Source organism: Chiloscyllium plagiosum, unplaced genomic scaffold (genome assembly GCF_037043375.1).
Source record: "Chiloscyllium plagiosum isolate Xiang-an unplaced genomic scaffold, Cpla_swu_hap1 HiC_scaffold_50, whole genome shotgun sequence".
Taxonomy (NCBI): domain Eukaryota; kingdom Metazoa; phylum Chordata; class Chondrichthyes; order Orectolobiformes; family Hemiscylliidae; genus Chiloscyllium; species Chiloscyllium plagiosum.
The window spans coordinates 55,790,017-55,809,842 of record NW_028270188.1 but is presented as its reverse complement, the minus strand read 5'-3'; the positions used below and the strand labels follow the sequence as shown (position 1 = coordinate 55,809,842).

Sequence of the window (19,826 nt, the reverse complement as noted above, 5' to 3'; positions counted from 1 at the left end):
CGATCATAACAGACAGGCAATTGTGATCACAACAGATGGACAATAGCGATCATAACAGACAGGCAATAGCGATCATAACAGACAGACAATAGCGATCATAACAGACAGGCAATAGCGATCATAACAGACAGGCAATAGCGATCATAACAGACGGACAATCGCGATCATAACAGATGGATAATAGTGATCATAACAGACGGACAATAGTGATCATAACAGACAGGCAATAGCGATCACAACAGACAGACATTAGCGATCATAACAGACGGACAATAGCGATCATAACAGACGGACAATAGCAATCATAACAGACAGGCAATAGCGATCATAACAGACAGGCAATAGTGATCATAACAGACAGACAATAGCGATCATAACAGACAGGCAATAGCGATCATAACAGACAGGCAATAGCGATCATAACAGACGGACAATCGCGATCATAACAGATGGATAATAGCGATCATAACAGACGGACAATAGTGATCATAACAGACAGGCAATAGCGATCACAACAGACAGACATTAGCGATCATAACAGACGGACAATAGCGATCATAACAGACGGACAATAGCAATCATAACAGACAGGCAATAGCGATCATAACAGACGGACAATCGCGATCATAAAAGACAGGCAATAGTGATCATAACAGACAGGCAATAGTGATCATAACAGATGGACAATAGTGATCATAACAGATGGACAATAGCGATCATAACAGACAGGCAATAGCGATCACAACAGATGAACAATAGCGATCATAACAGACGGACAATAGCAATCATAACAGATGAACAATCGTGATCATAACAGACAGGCAAAAGCGATCATAACAGATGGACAATGGCGATCATAACAGATGGACAATAGCGATCACAACAGACGGACAATCGCGATCATAACTGACAGACAATAGTGATCATAACAGACAAACAATAGCGATCATAACAGACAGACAATAGCGATCATAACAGACGGACAATCGCGATCATAACAGATGGATAATAGTGATCATAACAGACGGACAATAGTGATCATAACAGACAGGCAATAGCGATCACAACAGACGGACAATAGCGATCATAACAGACAAACAGTAGCGATCATAACAGACAGACAATAGCGATCATAACAGACGGACAATCGCGATCACAACTGACGGACAATAGTGATCATAACAGACATGCAATAGCAATCATAACAGACAGACAATAGCGATCATAACAGATGGACAATAGCGATCATAACAGACAGGCAATTGTGATCACAACAGATGGACAATAGCGATCATAACAGACAGGCAATAGCGATCATAACAGACAGACAATAGCGATCATAACAGACAGGCAATAGCGATCATAACAGACAGGCAATAGCGATCATAACAGACGGACAATAGCGATCACAACAGACAGACAATAGCGATCATAACAGACGGACAATAGTGATCACAACAAGTGTCACGTGTGCAATTAACGGCAGGTTGGTGTTGCAGAGTGGATAGTCTCCAGGGTTCTAATACATGCTTCAGAGGCTGAATAGGCTGGGGCTCTCTTCCCTGAAGGCTGACGGGTGACCTTCCAAAGGTTCATAAAATCATGACGGTCATGGATCAGGTGAATAGACAAGGTCTTATCCCTGGGGTGGAGGAGTCCATAACTAGAGGGGGGGGTAGGTTTAAGATGAGAGGGGAAAGGTACGCGAGGGGCAACATTTTCACACAGAGGGTGGTGCGTGTATGGAACGAGCTGTAAATGGAAGTGGTGGAGGCTGGCACAATGACAGTATATAAAAGGCATCTGGATGGGGACATAAGGGTTGTGAGGGATATGGACTAAGTGCTGGCAATTTGGACTGGATTAGGTTAGGATATCTGGAGGACGAGTTGGGCCGAAGGGTCTGTACATCTCTATGACTGTATGATTTTGAAGTTTGCGTCTCAGGGTGGTTAAGGGAGTGTTTGCCTTCATCGCTCTGGCCTTTGAGTACAGGGGTTGGAGTTGGGGTTGTACAGGACATTGGTGAGGCCTCGTCTGGAGAACTGTGTCCAGTTCCGATCGCCCTGTTACAGGAAGGAGATTATTAAACCGGAGAGGGTTCGGAAGAGATTTACCAGGATGTTGCCAGGAATGCGGGGAGGGCAGTTTGAATTATAACGAGATACTGGTACTGTTTTTAATTGAAGGATAGAGGATTGAGTAGTGACCTTACAGAGGTTTATAAAGTCATGAGGGGCAAAGAGGGGGTGTTTTTTCCCCTAAGATGGGGGATTTCAAGACTAGAGGGCGCATTTCTAAGGCAAGGAGAGAGAGTTTTTAAAAAAATACTTGAGGGGCAAATCGTTTTACACAGAGGGTGGTCCGTGTTTGGAATGAAATCCCAGAGGAAGTGGTGGACGAGGTGACAGTAACAACGTTTAAAAGCCGTTTGGGTCAAGTATGTGAATCAGAAAGGGATATGGGTCAGGAGCAGGCAGGCGGGACGAGTTTAGTTTGGGGCTTACAGTGGGCATGGGGGTCTTTTCTCCCCTGGGGTGGGGGGAGTCCAGAACTAGAGGGGCGTAGGTTTAAGGTGAGAGGGGAAAGGGACCTGAGGGGCAACTTTTTCACACAGAGGGTGGTACGTGTATGGAACGAGCTGCCAGAGGAAGTGGTGGAGGCTGGTACAATGGCAACATTTAAGAGGCATTTGGATGGGGACATGGATAGGAAGGGTTTGGAGGGATATGGGTCAAGTGCTGGGACGTGGGACTAGATTAGGTTAGGATATCTGGGGCGGCATGGAGGGCCGAAGGGTCTGTTTCCATGCTGGGAAGGGGAATGGGGAGGGATAGCTGGGGCGTACAGTATAAAGACAGGCCATTCAGCCTTGCATTTCTGCTGGACCTCTGGAGGGTCCTCCCTATCTCTCTTCATCTCAAGCTGCCACCATAACCCCCTCCTCCCAGCTCCCTCGTCTCCTTTCCCCCGGGTGTCTTGTTCCATTATCCGAGTTTATCCCCACCGTGGACTGGAGGGGGGGTGGCGGGGGACAAAGTGGGGAAATGTGTGAGTGTTCCCAGCATGCTGCCCAGGAGCAGAGGGAAGGAGGATGAGCGATTGTGAGGGACGCCGAGTATCGGTGGGGGGTGGGGGGCGAGGGAGGGACCGTGAGGGGTGAGGGGTGAGGGGTGAGGGGTGTACCTGCCTCCTGTCTGTAACAGCTGCCTCTTTTCCACAGTCATCCAGTTGTTCTGCCTCATCCCATCCTACATCAAGCATCAACTGACCAAGCGAGTGGCAGAACGTGAGTCCTCTGTGGTATTGTTAGCCTCCTGTTTTAGAACCCGCTCCCTCAGCGCTGACCGTCCGACGGTGCCCGCTCCCTCAGCACTGACCCTCCAACAGCGCCCGCTCCCTCAGCGCTGAACCTCCGACAGTGCCCACTCCCTCAGCACTGACCCTCCGACAGTGCCCATTCCCTCAGCACTGACCCTCCGACAGCGCCCGCTCCCTCAGCACTGACCCTCCGACAGTGCCCGCTCCCTCAGCACTGACCCTCCACAACGCCCACTCCCTCAACACTGACCCTCCGGCAGCGCCTGCTCCCTCAGCACTGACCCTCCGACAGCGCCCACTCCCTCAGCACTGACCCTCCGACAGTGCCCACTCCCTCAGCACTGACCCTGCGACAGCACCCACTCCCTCAGCACTGACCCTCCGACAGCGCCTGCTCCCTCAGCACTGACCCTCCGACAGCGCCCACTCCCTCAGCACTGACCCTCCGACAGCACCTGCTCCCTCAGCGCTGACCCTCCGACAGCGCACGCTCCCTCAGCACTGACCCTCCGACAGCGCCCGCTCCCTCAGCGCTGACCCTCCGACAGCGACCGCTCGCTCAGCGCTGACCCTCCGACAGCGCCCGCTCCCTCAGTGCTGACCCTCCGACAGCACCCGCTCCCTCAGCGCTGACCCTCCGACAGCGCCCGCTCCCTCATCGCTGACCCTCTGACAGCGCCCGCTCCCTCAGCGCTGACCCTCCGACAGTGCCCGCTCCCTCAGCACTGACCCTCCGACAGCACCGCTCCCTCAGCGCTGACCCTCCGACAGTGCCCACTCCCTCAGCGCTGACCCTCCGACAGCGCCCGCTCCCTCAGCACTGACCCTCCGACAGTGCCCGCTCCCTCAGCACTGACCCTCCACAATGCCCACTCCCTCAACACTGACCCTCCGGCAGCGCCTGCTCCCTCAGCACTGACCCTCCACAACGCCCACTCCCTCAGCACTGACCCTCCGACAGCGCCCGCTCCCTCAGCACTGACCCTCCGACAGCGTTCACTCCCTCAGCGCTGACCCTCCAACAGTGCCCACTCCCTCAGTGCTGATCCTGTGACAGCGCCCGCTCCCTCAGCACGACCACAGGGAGTGTCCCTCTGTATTCCAAGACGACGGAGGGGGTTACAGCCAATCACGTCCCAAGGACCTGATGGGCTGAAGAGTCCCTGTCTAGGAACCCCGTTGGGAACCATCGCTTTGGCTCCCAATTCCTTGTCATCCCAAACTCCTCACTCTCACAATCGTGTTGTTGCGTTTCTCCCAAGCCATCTCGGACGCCCTGGACAAGGTGACACAGGAATTCAAGTTCAACATTTCCATCCAGTACCACTACCACCTCCACGCCAACCAGTCAAAGAGTTTCTCCGACATTGCCCTGGACATCATGGAGGAAATCCGAGGGCGGGTTGGCGTTGTCTATGAAGCCATTGGCATTTTCGGCTACAGTTCCACCATCATCATGATCTACCTGTACATTCAGTGAGTCAGAAATTGTTCAGACATATTTATTTACGGGAGTACGCCCTCAACACGATTACACCTCTCAACCACTCCTGGCGCAGCACAGAAACAAGCCATTCGGCCCCTCCGAACAGCACTTGTCTTGCTGCTCCCACCCAATCCCCTCGTCATCTCCTGCCAAACCCCGTGGGAGCGAGTTCCCCCATTCACTCCTCACTCCACATGGAGCGAGTGCCCAATTCTCCCCCCACTCACCGTGGGAGCGAGACCTCCATTCTCCCCCCCCAATCCCCGTGGGAGCAAGTCCCCCATTCTCTCCCCCACTCCCTGTGGGTGGGAGTGCCCAATTCTCCCCCCTACTCCCCTCGGTAGTGTGCTCTGTACTGTTCCTGTCCAAGGAATGTTGGATGGGGGGGACAGTGTAGAGGGTGACAGTCAGTATCTGATGTGGGGATATTGGGGTCAGTCAGTATCTGATGTGTTGATATTCAGGGACAGTCAGTATCTGATGTGGTGATATTGGGGGACACTCAGTATCTGATGTGGTGATATTGGGGAGAAGTCAGTATCTGAAGGGGTGATATTGGGGTCAGTCAGTATCCGATGAGTTGATATTGGGAGACAGTCAGTATCCGATGTGGTGATATTGGGGGACACTCAGTATCTAATGCGGTGATATTGGGGACAGTCAGTATCTGATGTGTTGATATTGGGGTCAGTCAATATCTGATGTGGTGATATTGGGGGACAGTCAGTATCTGATGTGTTGATATTCGGGGACAGTCAATATCTGATGTGGTGATATTGGGGTCAGTCAGTATCTGATGTGGTGATATTGGGGGAAAGTCAGTATCTGAAGGAATGATATTGGGGTCAGTCAGTATCTGATGTGTTGATATTCGGGGACAGTCAGTATCTGATGTGGTGATATTGGGGGACACTCAGTATCTGATGTGGTGATATTGGGGACAAATCAGTATCTGAACGGGGTGATATTGGGGTCAGTCAGTATCTGATGTGGTGATATTGGGGGCAGTCAATATCTGATGTGTTGATATTCGGGGACAGTCAGTATCTGATCCGGTGATATTGGGGGCAGTCAGTATCTGAAGGGGTGATACTGGGGTCAGTCAGTATCTGATGCGGTGATATTGGGGTCCGTCAATATCTGATGTGTTGATATTCGGGGACAGTCAGTATCGGATGTGGTGATATTGGGGTCAGTCAGTATCTGATGTGTTGATATTTGGGGACAGTCAGAATCTGATGCAGTGATATTTGGGGACAGTCAGTATGTGATGTGGTGATATTGGTGATAGTCAGTATCTGATGTGGTGATATTGGGGGACAGTCAGTATCTGATGTGGTGATATTGGGGGACAGTCAGTATCTGATGTGGTGATATTGGGGTCCGTCAATATCTGATGTGGTGATATTGGTGATAGTCAGTATCTGATGTGTTGATATTGGGGGACAGTCAGTATCTGATGTGGTGATATTGGGGTCAGTCAGTATCTGATGTGGTGATATTGGGAAAAAGTCAGTATCTGAAGGGGTGATATTGGGGTCAGTCAGTATCCGATGTGTTGATATTGGGAGACAGTCAGTATCCGATGTGTTGATATTGGGGTCAGTCAGTATCTGATGTGTTGATATTTGGGGACAGTCAGAATCTGATGCAGTGATATTTGGGGACAGTCAGTATGTGATGTGGTGATATTGGTGATAGTCAGTATCTGATGTGGTGATATTGGGGGACAGTCAGTATCTGATGTGGTGATATGGGGGTCCGTCAATATCTGATGTGTTGATATTCGGGGACAGTCAGTATCGGATGTGGTGATATTGGGGTCAGTCAGTATCTGATGTGGTGATATTGGGGGCAGTCAGTATCTGATGTGGTGATATTGGGGTCCGTCAATATCTGATGTGTTGATATTCGGGGACAGTCAGTATCTGATGCGGTGATATTGGGGTCAGTCAGTATCTGATGTGGTGATATTGGTGCTAGTCAGTATCTGATGTGTTGATATTGGGGTCCGTCAAAATCTGATGTGTTGATATTCGGGGACAGTCAGTATCTGATGCGGTGATATTGGTGATAGTCAGTATCTGATGTATTGATATTGGGGGACAGTCAGTATCTGATGTGTTGATATTGGGGGACAGTCAGTATCTGATGTGGTGATACTGGGGTCAGTCAGTATCTGATGTGGTGATATTGGGGTCAGTCAGTATCTGATGTGGTGATATTGGGAAAAAGTCAGTATCTGAAGGGGTGATATTGGGGTCAGTCAGTATCCGATGTGTTGATATTGGGAGACAGTCAGTATCCGATGTGTTGATATTGGGGTCAGTCAGTATCTGATGTGTTGATATTCGGGGACAGTCAGTATCTGATGCAGTGATATTTGGGGACAGTCAGTATGTGATGTGGTGATATTGGTGATAGTCAGTATCTGATGTGGTGATATTGGGGGACAATCAGTATCTGATGTGGTGATATTGGGGTCAGTCAGTATCTGATGTGGTGATATTGGGAAAAAGTCAGTATCTGAAGGGGTGATATTGGGGTCAGTCAGTATCCGATGTGTTGATATTGGGAGACAGTCAGTATCCGATGTGTTGATATTGGGGTCAGTCAGTATCTGATGTGTTGATATTCGGGGACAGTCAGTATCTGATGCAGTGATATTTGGGGACAGTCAGTATGTGATGTGGTGATATTGGTGATAGTCAGTATCTGATGTGGTGATATGGGGGACAATCAGTATCTGATGTGGTGATATTGGGGTCCGTCAATATCTGATGTGTTGATATTCGGGGACAGTCAGTATCGGATGTGGTGATATTGGGGTCAGTCAGTATCTGATGTGGTGATATTGGGGGCAGTCAGTATCTGATGTGGTGATATTCGGGTCCGTCAATATCTGATGTGTTGATATTCGGGGACAGTCAGTATCTGATGCGGTGATATTGGGGTCAGTCAGTATCTGATGTGGTGATATAGGTGATATTCAGTATCTGATGTGTTGATATTGGGGGGGACAGTCAGTATCTGATGTGGTGATATTGGGGTCAGTCAGTATCCGATGTGTTGATATTGGGAGACAGTCAGTATCCGATGTGTTGATATTGGGGTCAGTCAGTATCTGATGCAGTGATATTTGGGGACAGTCAGTATGTGATGTGGTGATATTGGTGATAGTCAGTATCTGATGTGGTGATATTGGGGGACAGTCAGTATCTGATGTGGTGAGATTGGGGTCAGTCAGTATCTGATGTGGTGATATTGGTGATAGTCAGTATCTGATGTGGTGATATTGGGGGACAGTCAGTATCTGATGTGGTGATATTGGGGTCTGTCAGTATCTGATGCGGTGATATTGGGGTAAGTCAGTATCCGATGTGGTGATATTGGGGACAGTCAGTATCTGATGCGGTGATATTGGGGTCAGTCAGTATCTGCTGTGTTGATATTGGGGACAGTCAGTATCTGATGTGGTGATATTGGGGGACAGTCCCAATCTGATCTGCTGATATTGGGGACAGTCAGTATCCGATGTGTTGATATTCGGGGACTGTCAGTATCTGATGTGGTGATTTTGGGGTACAGTCAGTATCTGATGTGTTGATATTGGTGATAGTCAGTATCTGATGTGGTGATATTGGGGGACAGTCAGTATCGGATGTGGTGAGATTGGGGTCAGTCAGTATCTGATGTGGTGATATTGGTGATAGTCAGTATCTGATGTGGTGATATTGGGGGACAGTCAGTATCTGATGTGGTGAGATTGGGGTCAGTCAGTATCTGATGTGGTGATATTAGTGATACAGTATCTGATGTGGTGATATTGGGGTCAGTCAGTATCTGATGCGGTGATATTGGGGTCAGTCAGTATCTGATATGGTGACATTGGTGATAGTCAGTATCTGATGTGGTCATATTGGGGTCAGTCAGTATCTGATGCGGTGATATTGGGGTCAGTCATTATCTGATGTGTTGATATTGGGGGACAGTCAGTATCTGATGAGGTGATATTGGGGGACAGTCAGTATCTGATGTGGTGATATTGGAGTCAGTCAGTATCTGATGTGTTGATATTCGGGGACAGTCAGTATCTGATGTGTTGATATTGGGGTCAGTCAGTATCTGATGTGGTGATATTCATGGACAGTCAGTTCCCGATGTGTTGATATTCGGGTACAGTCAGTATCCGATGTGTTGATATTCGGGGACAGTCAGTATCAGATGTGTTGGTATTGGGGTCAGTCAGTATCTGATGTGGTGATATTGGGAGACAGTCAGTATCTGATGCAGTGATATTTGGGGACAGTCAGTATGTGATGTGGTGATATTGGTGATAGTCAGTATCTGATGTGGTGATATTGGGGGACAGTCAGTATCTGATGTGGTGATATTGGGGTCAGTCAGTATCTGATGTGTTGATATTCGGGGACAGTCAGTATCTGATGTGTTGATATTGGGGTCAGTCAGTATCTGATGTGGTGATATTGGGGTCAGTCAATATCCGATGTGGTGATATTCAGGGACAGTCAGTATCTGACATGGTGATATTCGGGGACAGTCAGTATCTGATGTGTTGATATTGGGGTCAGTCAGTATCTAATGTGGTGATATTCGGGGACAGTCAGTATCTGATGTGTTGATATTCGGGGACAGTCAGTATCTGATGTGGTGATACTGGGGTCAGTCAGTATCTGATGTGGTGATATTGGGGTCAGTCAGTATCTGATGTGGTGATATTGGGAAAAAGTCAGTATCTGAAGGGGTGATATTGGGGTCAGTCAGTATCCGATGTGTTGATATTGGGAGACAGTCAGTATCCGATGTGTTGATATTGGGGTCAGTCAGTATCTGATGTGTTGATATTCGGGGACAGTCAGTATCTGATGCAGTGATATTTGGGGACAGTCAGTATGTGATGTGGTGATATTGGTGATAGTCAGTATCTGATGTGGTGATATTGGGGGACAATCAGTATCTGATGTGGTGATATTGGGGTCAGTCAGTATCTGATGTGGTGATATTGGGAAAAAGTCAGTATCTGAAGGGGTGATATTGGGGTCAGTCAGTATCCGATGTGTTGATATTGGGAGACAGTCAGTATCCGATGTGTTGATATTGGGGTCAGTCAGTATCTGATGTGTTGATATTCGGGGACAGTCAGTATCTGATGCAGTGATATTTGGGGACAGTCAGTATGTGATGTGGTGATATTGGTGATAGTCAGTATCTGATGTGGTGATATGGGGGACAATCAGTATCTGATGTGGTGATATTGGGGTCCGTCAATATCTGATGTGTTGATATTCGGGGACAGTCAGTATCGGATGTGGTGATATTGGGGTCAGTCAGTATCTGATGTGGTGATATTGGGGGCAGTCAGTATCTGATGTGGTGATATTCGGGTCCGTCAATATCTGATGTGTTGATATTCGGGGACAGTCAGTATCTGATGCGGTGATATTGGGGTCAGTCAGTATCTGATGTGGTGATATAGGTGATATTCAGTATCTGATGTGTTGATATTGGGGGGGACAGTCAGTATCTGATGTGGTGATATTGGGGTCAGTCAGTATCCGATGTGTTGATATTGGGAGACAGTCAGTATCCGATGTGTTGATATTGGGGTCAGTCAGTATCTGATGCAGTGATATTTGGGGACAGTCAGTATGTGATGTGGTGATATTGGTGATAGTCAGTATCTGATGTGGTGATATTGGGGGACAGTCAGTATCTGATGTGGTGAGATTGGGGTCAGTCAGTATCTGATGTGGTGATATTGGTGATAGTCAGTATCTGATGTGGTGATATTGGGGGACAGTCAGTATCTGATGTGGTGATATTGGGGTCTGTCAGTATCTGATGCGGTGATATTGGGGTAAGTCAGTATCCGATGTGGTGATATTGGGGACAGTCAGTATCTGATGCGGTGATATTGGGGTCAGTCAGTATCTGCTGTGTTGATATTGGGGACAGTCAGTATCTGATGTGGTGATATTGGGGGACAGTCCCAATCTGATCTGCTGATATTGGGGACAGTCAGTATCCGATGTGTTGATATTCGGGGACTGTCAGTATCTGATGTGGTGATTTTGGGGTACAGTCAGTATCTGATGTGTTGATATTGGTGATAGTCAGTATCTGATGTGGTGATATTGGGGGACAGTCAGTATCGGATGTGGTGAGATTGGGGTCAGTCAGTATCTGATGTGGTGATATTGGTGATAGTCAGTATCTGATGTGGTGATATTGGGGGACAGTCAGTATCTGATGTGGTGAGATTGGGGTCAGTCAGTATCTGATGTGGTGATATTAGTGATACAGTATCTGATGTGGTGATATTGGGGTCAGTCAGTATCTGATGCGGTGATATTGGGGTCAGTCAGTATCTGATATGGTGACATTGGTGATAGTCAGTATCTGATGTGGTCATATTGGGGTCAGTCAGTATCTGATGCGGTGATATTGGGGTCAGTCATTATCTGATGTGTTGATATTGGGGGACAGTCAGTATCTGATGAGGTGATATTGGGGGACAGTCAGTATCTGATGTGGTGATATTGGAGTCAGTCAGTATCTGATGTGTTGATATTCGGGGACAGTCAGTATCTGATGTGTTGATATTGGGGTCAGTCAGTATCTGATGTGGTGATATTCATGGACAGTCAGTTCCCGATGTGTTGATATTCGGGTACAGTCAGTATCCGATGTGTTGATATTCGGGGACAGTCAGTATCAGATGTGTTGGTATTGGGGTCAGTCAGTATCTGATGTGGTGATATTGGGAGACAGTCAGTATCTGATGCAGTGATATTTGGGGACAGTCAGTATGTGATGTGGTGATATTGGTGATAGTCAGTATCTGATGTGGTGATATTGGGGGACAGTCAGTATCTGATGTGGTGATATTGGGGTCAGTCAGTATCTGATGTGTTGATATTCGGGGACAGTCAGTATCTGATGTGTTGATATTGGGGTCAGTCAGTATCTGATGTGGTGATATTGGGGTCAGTCAATATCCGATGTGGTGATATTCAGGGACAGTCAGTATCTGACATGGTGATATTCGGGGACAGTCAGTATCTGATGTGTTGATATTGGGGTCAGTCAGTATCTAATGTGGTGATATTCGGGGACAGTCAGTATCTGATGTGTTGATATTCGGGGACAGTCAGTATCTAATGTGGTGATATTTGGGGACAGTCAGTATCGGATGTGGTGATATTGGGGTCAGTCAGTATCTAATGTGGTGATATTCGGGAACAGTCAGTATCTGATGTGTTGATATTCGGGGACAGTCAGTATCTAATGTGGTGATATTTGGGGACAGTCAGTATCCGATGTGTTGATATTCGGGGATAGTCAGTATCTGATGTGTTGATATTGGGGACAATCAGTATCTGATATGGTGATATTCGGGGACAGTCAGTATCTGATGTGGTGATATTCGGGGACAGTCAGTTTCCGATGTGGTGATATTCGGGGACAGTCAGTATCTGATATGGTGATATTGGGGGACAGTCAGTATCTGTATCCGATGTGTTGATATTCGGGGACAGTCAGTATCTGATATGGTGATATTGGGGGACAGTCAGTATCCGATGTGTTGATATTGGGGACAGTCAGTATCCGATGTGGTGATATTGGAGACAGTCAATATCTGATGTGGTGATATTGGGGTCAGTCAGTATCCGATGTGTTGATATTCGGGGACAGTCAGTATCAGATGTGTTGGTATTGGGGTCAGTCAGTATCTGATGTGGTGATATTGGGAGACAGTCAGTATCTGATGCAGTGATATTTGGGGACAGTCAGTATGTGATGTGGTGATATTGGTGATAGTCAGTATCTGATGTGGTGATATTGGGGGACAGTCAGTATCTGATGTGGTGATATTGGGGTCAGTCAGTATCTGATGTGTTGATATTCGGGGACAGTCAGTATCTGATGTGTTGATATTGGGGTCAGTCAGTATCTGATGTGGTGATATTGGGGTCAGTCAATATCCGATGTGGTGATATTCAGGGACAGTCAGTATCTGACATGGTGATATTCGGGGACAGTCAGTATCTGATGTGTTGATATTGGGGTCAGTCAGTATCTAATGTGGTGATATTCGGGGACAGTCAGTATCTGATGTGTTGATATTCGGGGACAGTCAGTATCTAATGTGGTGATATTTGGGGACAGTCATTATCTGATGTGGTGATATTGGGGTCAGTCAGTATCTAATGTGGTGATATTCGGGAACAGTCAGTATCTGATGTGTTGATATTCGGGGACAGTCAGTATCTAATGTGGTGATATTTGGGGACAGTCAGTATCCGATGTGTTGATATTCGGGGATAGTCAGTATCTGATGTGTTGATATTGGGGACAGTCAGTATCTGATGTGGTGATATTCGGGGACAGTCAGTATCTGATGTGGTGATATTCGGGGACAGTCAGTTTCCGATGTGGTGATATTCGGGGACAGTCAGTATCTGATATGGTGATATTGGGGGACAGTCAGTATCTGTATCCGATGTGTTGATATTCGGGGACAGTCAGTATCTGATATGGTGATATTGGGGGACAGTCAGTATCTGTAGTGGTGATATTGGGGTAAGTCAGTATCCGATGTGGTGATATTCGGGGACTGTCAGTATCTGATGTGGTGATATTGGGGTCAGTCAGTGTCCGATGTGTTGATATTCGGGGACTGAGAGTATCTGATGTGGTGATATTTGTGGACAGTCAGTATCCGATGTGTTGATGTTTGGGGACAGTCAGTATCTAATGTGTTGATATTCGGGGACAGTCAGTATCTAATGTGGTGATATTTGGGGACAGTCAGTATCCGATGTGTTGATATTCGGGGACAGTCAGTATCTGATGTGTTGATATTGGGGACAGTCAGTATCTGATAGTGTTGATATTCGGGGACAGTCAGTATCTGATGTGGTGATATTGGTGGACAGTCAGTATCTGATGTGGTGATATTCGGGGACAGTCAGTATCTGATGTGGTGATATTCGGGGACAGTCAGTATCTGATGTGTTGATATTGGGGACAGTCAGTATCTGATGTGGTGATATTCGGGGACAGTCAGTATCTGATGTGGTGATATTCGGGGACAGTCAGTATCTGATGTGGTGATATTGGGGTCAGTCAGTATTCGATGTGTTGATATTCGGGGACAGTCAGTATCTGATATGGTGATATTGGGGGACAGTCAGTATCTGTAGTGGTGATATTGGGGACAGTCAGTATCCGATGTGGTGATATTGGAGACAGTCAATATCTGATGTGGCGATATTGGGGTCAGTCAGTATCCGATGTGTTGATATTCGGGGACTGTCAGTATCTGATGTGGTGATATTGGGGTCTGTCAGTATCCGATGTGTTGATATTCGGGGACTGTCAGTATCTGATGTGGTGATATTCGTGGACAGTCAGTATCCGATGTGTTGATATTTGGGGACAGTCAGTATCTAATGTGTTGATATTCGGGGACAGTCAGTATCTAATGTGGTGATATTGGGGTCAGTCAGTATCCGATGTGTTGATATTCGGGTACAGTCAGTATCAGATGTGGTGATATTGGGGTCAGTCAGTATCTGATGTGTTGATATTGGGGACAGTCAGTATCTGATGTGGTGATATTCGGGGACAGTCAGTATCCGATGTGTTGATATTTGGGGACAGTCAGTATCCGATGTGTTGATATTCGGGTACAGTCAGTATCAGATGTGGTGATATTGGGGTCAGTCAGTATCTGATGTGTTGATATTGGGGACAGTCAGTATCTGATGTGGTGATATTCGGGGACAGTCAGTATCTGATGTGGTGATATTGGGGTCAGTCAGTATCTGATGTGGTGATATTCGGGGACAGTCAGTATCCGATGTGTTGATATTCGGGGACTGTCAGTATCTGATGCGGTGATATTCGTGGACAGTCAGTATCCGATGTGTTGATATTTGGGGACTGTCAGTATCTAATGTGGTGATATTCTGGGACAGTAAGTATCTGTTGTGTTGATATTTGGGGACAGTCAGTATCTAATGTGGTGATATTTGGGGACAGTCAGTATCCAATGTGGTGATATTCGGGGACAGTCAGTATCTGATGTGGTGATATTCGGGGTAAGTCAGTATCCGATGTGGTGATATTGGGGTCAGTCAGTATCCGATGTGTTGATATTCGGGGACAGTCAGTATCTGATATGGTGATATTGGGGGACAGTCAGTATCTGTAGTGTTGATATTGGGGTAAGTCAGTATCCGATGTGGTGATATTGGAGACAGTCAATATCTGATGTGGCGATATTGGGGTCAGTCAGTATCCGATGTGTGGATATTCGGGGACTGTCAGTATCTGATGTGGTGATATTGGGGTCAGTCAGTATCCGATGTGTTGATATTCGGGGACTGTCAGTATCTGATGTGGTGATATTTGTGGACAGTCAACATCCGATGTGTTGATATTTGGGGACAGTCAGTATCTAATGTGGTGATATTCGGGGACAGTCAGTATCTGATGTGTTGATATTCGGGGACAGTCAGTATCTAATGTGGTGATATTTGGGGACAGTCAGTATCTGATGTGTTGATATTGGGGGACAGTCAGTATCTGATGTGGTGATATTCGGGGACAGTCAGTATCCGATATGGTGATATTCGGGGACAGTGAGTATCTGATGTGTTGATATTGGGGTCAGTCAGTATCCGATGTGTTGATATTCGGGGACTGTCAGAATCTGAGGTGGGGATATTGGGGTCAGTCAGTATCCGATGTGTTGATATTCGGGGACTGTCAGTATCTGATGTGGTGATATTCGTGGACAGTCAGTATCCGATGTGTTGATATTTGGGGACAGTCAGTATCTAATGTGGTGATATTCGGGGACAGTAAGTATCTGTTGTGTTGATATTCGGGGACAGTCAGTATCTAATGTGGTGATATTTGGGGACAGTCAGTATCCGATATGGTGATATTCGGGGACAGTGAGTATCTGATGTGTTGATATTGGGGTCAGTCAGTATCCGATGTGTTGATATTCGGGGACAGTCAGTATCTGATATGGTGATATTGGGGGACAGTCAGTATCTGTAGTGGTGATATTGGGGGACAGTCAGTATCTGATGTGGTGATATTCGGGGACAGTCAGTATCCGATGTGGTGATATTCGGGGACAGTGAGTATCTGATGTGTTGATATTGGGGTCAGTCAGTATCCGATGTGTTGATATTCGGGGACAGTCAGTATCTGATATGGTGATATTGGGGGACAGTCAGTATCTGTAGTGGTGATATTGGGGGACAGTCAGTATCTGATGTGTTGATATTCGGGGACAGTCAGTATCTGATGAGGTGATATTGGGGGACAGTCAGTATCTGATGTGGTGATATTGGAGTCAGTCAGTATCCGATGGGTGGATATTCGGGGACAGTCAGTATCTGATGTTTTGATATTGGGGTCAGTCATGTATCTGATGTGTTGATATTCGTGGACAGTCATTTCCGATATGTTGGTATTCGGGTACAGTCAGTATCCGATGTGTTGATATTCGGGGACAGTCAGTATCTGATGTGTTGGTATTGGGGTCAGTCAGTATCTGATGTGTTGATTTTCGTGGACAGTCAGTTCCCGATGTGTTGATATTCGGGGACTGTCAGTATCTGATGTGGTGATATTCGTGGACAGTCAGTATCCGATGTGTTGATATTTGGGGATCAGTCTGTATCTAATGTGTTGATATTCGGGGACAGTCAGTATCTAATGTGGTGATATTTGGGGACAGTCAGTATCCGATGTGTTGATATTCGGGGACAGTCAGTATCTGATGTGTTGATATTGGGGACAGTCAGTATCTGATGTGGTGATATTCGGGGACAGTCAGTATCTGATGTGTTGATATTCGGGGACAGTCAGTATCTAATGTGGTGATATTTGGGGACAGTCAGTATCTGATGTGTTGATATTGGGGGACAGTCAGTATCTGATGTGGTGATATTCGGGGACAGTCAGTATCCGATATGGTGATATTCGGGGACAGTGAGTATCTGATGTGTTGATATTGGGGTCAGTCAGTATCCGATGTGTTGATATTCGGGGACAGTCAGTATCTGATATGGTGATATTGGGGGACAGTCAGTATCTGTAGTGGTGATATTGGGGGACAGTCAGTATCTGATGTGGTGATATTCGGGGACAGTCAGTATCCGATGTGGTGATATTCGGGGACAGTGAGTATCTGATGTGTTGATATTGGGGTCAGTCAGTATCCGATGTGTTGATATTCGGGGACAGTCAGTATCTCATATGGTGATATTGGGGGACAGTCAGTATCTGTAGTGGTGATATTGGGGTAAGTCAGGATCCGATGTGGTGATATTGGAGACAGTCAATATCTGATGTTGTGATATTGGGGTCAGTCAGTATCCGATGCGTTGATGTTGGGGACTGTCGGTATCTGATTTGGTGATATTGGGGACAGTCAGTATCTGATGTGGTGATATTGGGGACTGTCAGTATTTGATGTGTTGATATTCGGGGAAGGTCTGTATCTGATGTGGTGATATTGGGGACAGTCAGTATCTGATGTGTTGATATTCGGGGTCAGTCAGTATCTGATGGGGTGATATTGGGGGACAGTCAGTATCTGATGTGGTGATGTTGGGGTCAGTCAGTATCTGATGTGGTGAAATTCGGGGACAGTCAGTATCTGATGTGTTGATATTCGGGGACAGTCAGTATCTGATGTGGTGATATTGGGGACAGTCAGTATCTGATGTGTTGATATTGGGGTCAGTCAGTATCTGATGTGGTGATATTGGGGGACAGTCAGTATCTGATGTGGTGATATTGGGGTACAGTCAGTATCTGATGTGTTGATATTCGGGGACAGTCAGTATCTGATGCGGTGATATTGGGGGACAGTCAGTATCTGATGCGGTGAAATTGGGGGACAGTCAGTATCTGATGTGGTGATATTGGGGTCAGTCAGTATCTGATGTGTTGATATTCGGGGACAGTCAGTATCTGATGTGTTGATATTGGGGACAGTCAGTATCTGATGTGGTGATATTGCGGACAGTCAGTATCTGATGTGGTGATATTGGGGTCAGTCAATATCTGATGTGTTGATATTGGGGGACAGTCAGTATCTGATGTGTTGATATTCGGGGACAGTCAGTATCTGATGAGGTGATATTGGGGACAGTCAGTATCTGATGTGGTGATATTGGAGTCAGTCAGTATCCGATGCGTGGATATTCGGGGACAGTCAGTATCTGATGTTTTGATATTGGGGTCAGTCATGTATCTGATGTGTTGATATTCGTGGACAGTCATTTCCGATATGTTGGTATTCGGGTACAGTCAGTATCCGATGTGTTGATATTCGGGGACAGTCAGTATCTGATGTGTTGGTATTGGGGTCAGTCAGTATCTGATGTGTTGATTTTCGTGGACAGTCAGTTCCCGATGTGTTGATATTCAGGGACTGTCAGTATCTAATGTGGTGATATTCGTGGACAGTCAGTATCCGATGTGTTGATATTTGGGGATCAGTCTGTATCTAATGTGTTGATATTCGGGGACAGTCAGTATCTAATGTGGTGATATTTGGGGACAGTCAGTATCCGATGTGTTGATATTCGGGGACAGTCAGTATCTGATGTGTTGATATTGGGGACAGTCAGTATCTGATGTGGTGATATTCGGGGACAGTCAGTATCTGATGTGGTAATATTCTGGTCAGTCAGTATCTGATGTGTTGATATTCGGGGACAGTCAGTATCTGATATGGTGATATTGGGGGACAGTCAGTATCTGTAGTGGTGATATTCGTGGACAGTCAGTATCCGATGTGTTGATATTGGAGACAGTCAATATCTGATGTGGCGATATTGGGGTCAGTCAGTATCCGATGTGTTGATATTCGTGGACAGTCAGTATCTGATGTGTTGATATTGGGGTCAGTCAGTATCCGATGTGTTGATATTGGGGGACAGTCAGTATCTGATGTGGTGATATTCGTGGACAGTCAGTATCCGATGTGTTGATATTTGGGGACAGTCAGTATCTAATGTGTTGATATTCGGGGACAGTCAGTATCTGTTGTGTTGATATTCGGGGACAGTCAGTATCTAATGTGGTGATATTTGGGGACAGTCAGTATCCGATGTGTTGATATTCGGGGACAGTCAGTATCTGATGTGGTGATATTCGGGGACAGTCAGTATCTGATGTGGTGATATTCGGGGACAGTCAGTATCTGATGTGTTGATATTGGGGTCAGTCAGTATCCGATGTGTTGATATTCGGGGACAGTCAGTATCTGATATGGTGATATTGGGGGACAGTCAGTATCTGTAGTGGTGATATTGGGGTAAGTCAGTATCCGATGTGGTGATATTGGAGACAGTCAATATCTGATGTGGCGATATTGCGGTCAGTCCGTATCCGATGTGTTGATATTCGGGGACAGTCAGTATCTGATGTGGTGATATTCGGGGACAGTGAGTATCTGATGTGTTGATATTGGGGTCAGTCAGTATCCGATGTGTTGATATTCGGGGACAGTCAGTATCTGATATGGTGATATTGGGGGACAGTCAGTATCTGTAGTGGTGATATTGGGGTCAGTCAATATCTGATGTGTGATATTGGAGACAGTCAATATCTGATGTGGCGATATTGGGGTCAGTCAGTATCCGATGTGTTGATATTCGGGGACTGTCAGTATCTGATGTGGTGATATTGGGGACAAATCAGTATCTTAACGGGGTGATATTGGGGTCAGTCAGTATCTGATGTGGTGATATTGGGAGACAGTCAGTATCTGATGCAGTGATATTTGGGGACAGTCAGTATGTGATGTGGTGATATTGGTGATAGTCAGTATCTGATGTGGTGATATTGGGGGACAGTCAGTATCTGATGTGGTGATATTGGGGTCAGTCAGTATCTGATGTGTTGATATTCGGGGACAGTCAGTATCTGATGTGTTGATATTGGGGTCAGTCAGTAT

The 19,826-nt window shown here is 46.6% G+C and overlaps 1 protein-coding gene across 1 annotated transcript in view; it reads left to right on the top strand.

The window, feature by feature from the left end:
* dcst2 (DC-STAMP domain containing 2) overlaps positions 1–19,826 on the top strand; it is a 137,337-nt gene that overhangs the window by 43,137 nt on the left and 74,374 nt on the right. The window contains exons 5-6 of the mRNA XM_087985117.1: positions 3,224–3,289; positions 4,584–4,797. Coding sequence (XP_087841243.1) covers positions 3,224–3,289; positions 4,584–4,797 — 280 coding nt within the window. The remainder of the gene's footprint in view (positions 1–3,223; positions 3,290–4,583; positions 4,798–19,826) is intronic.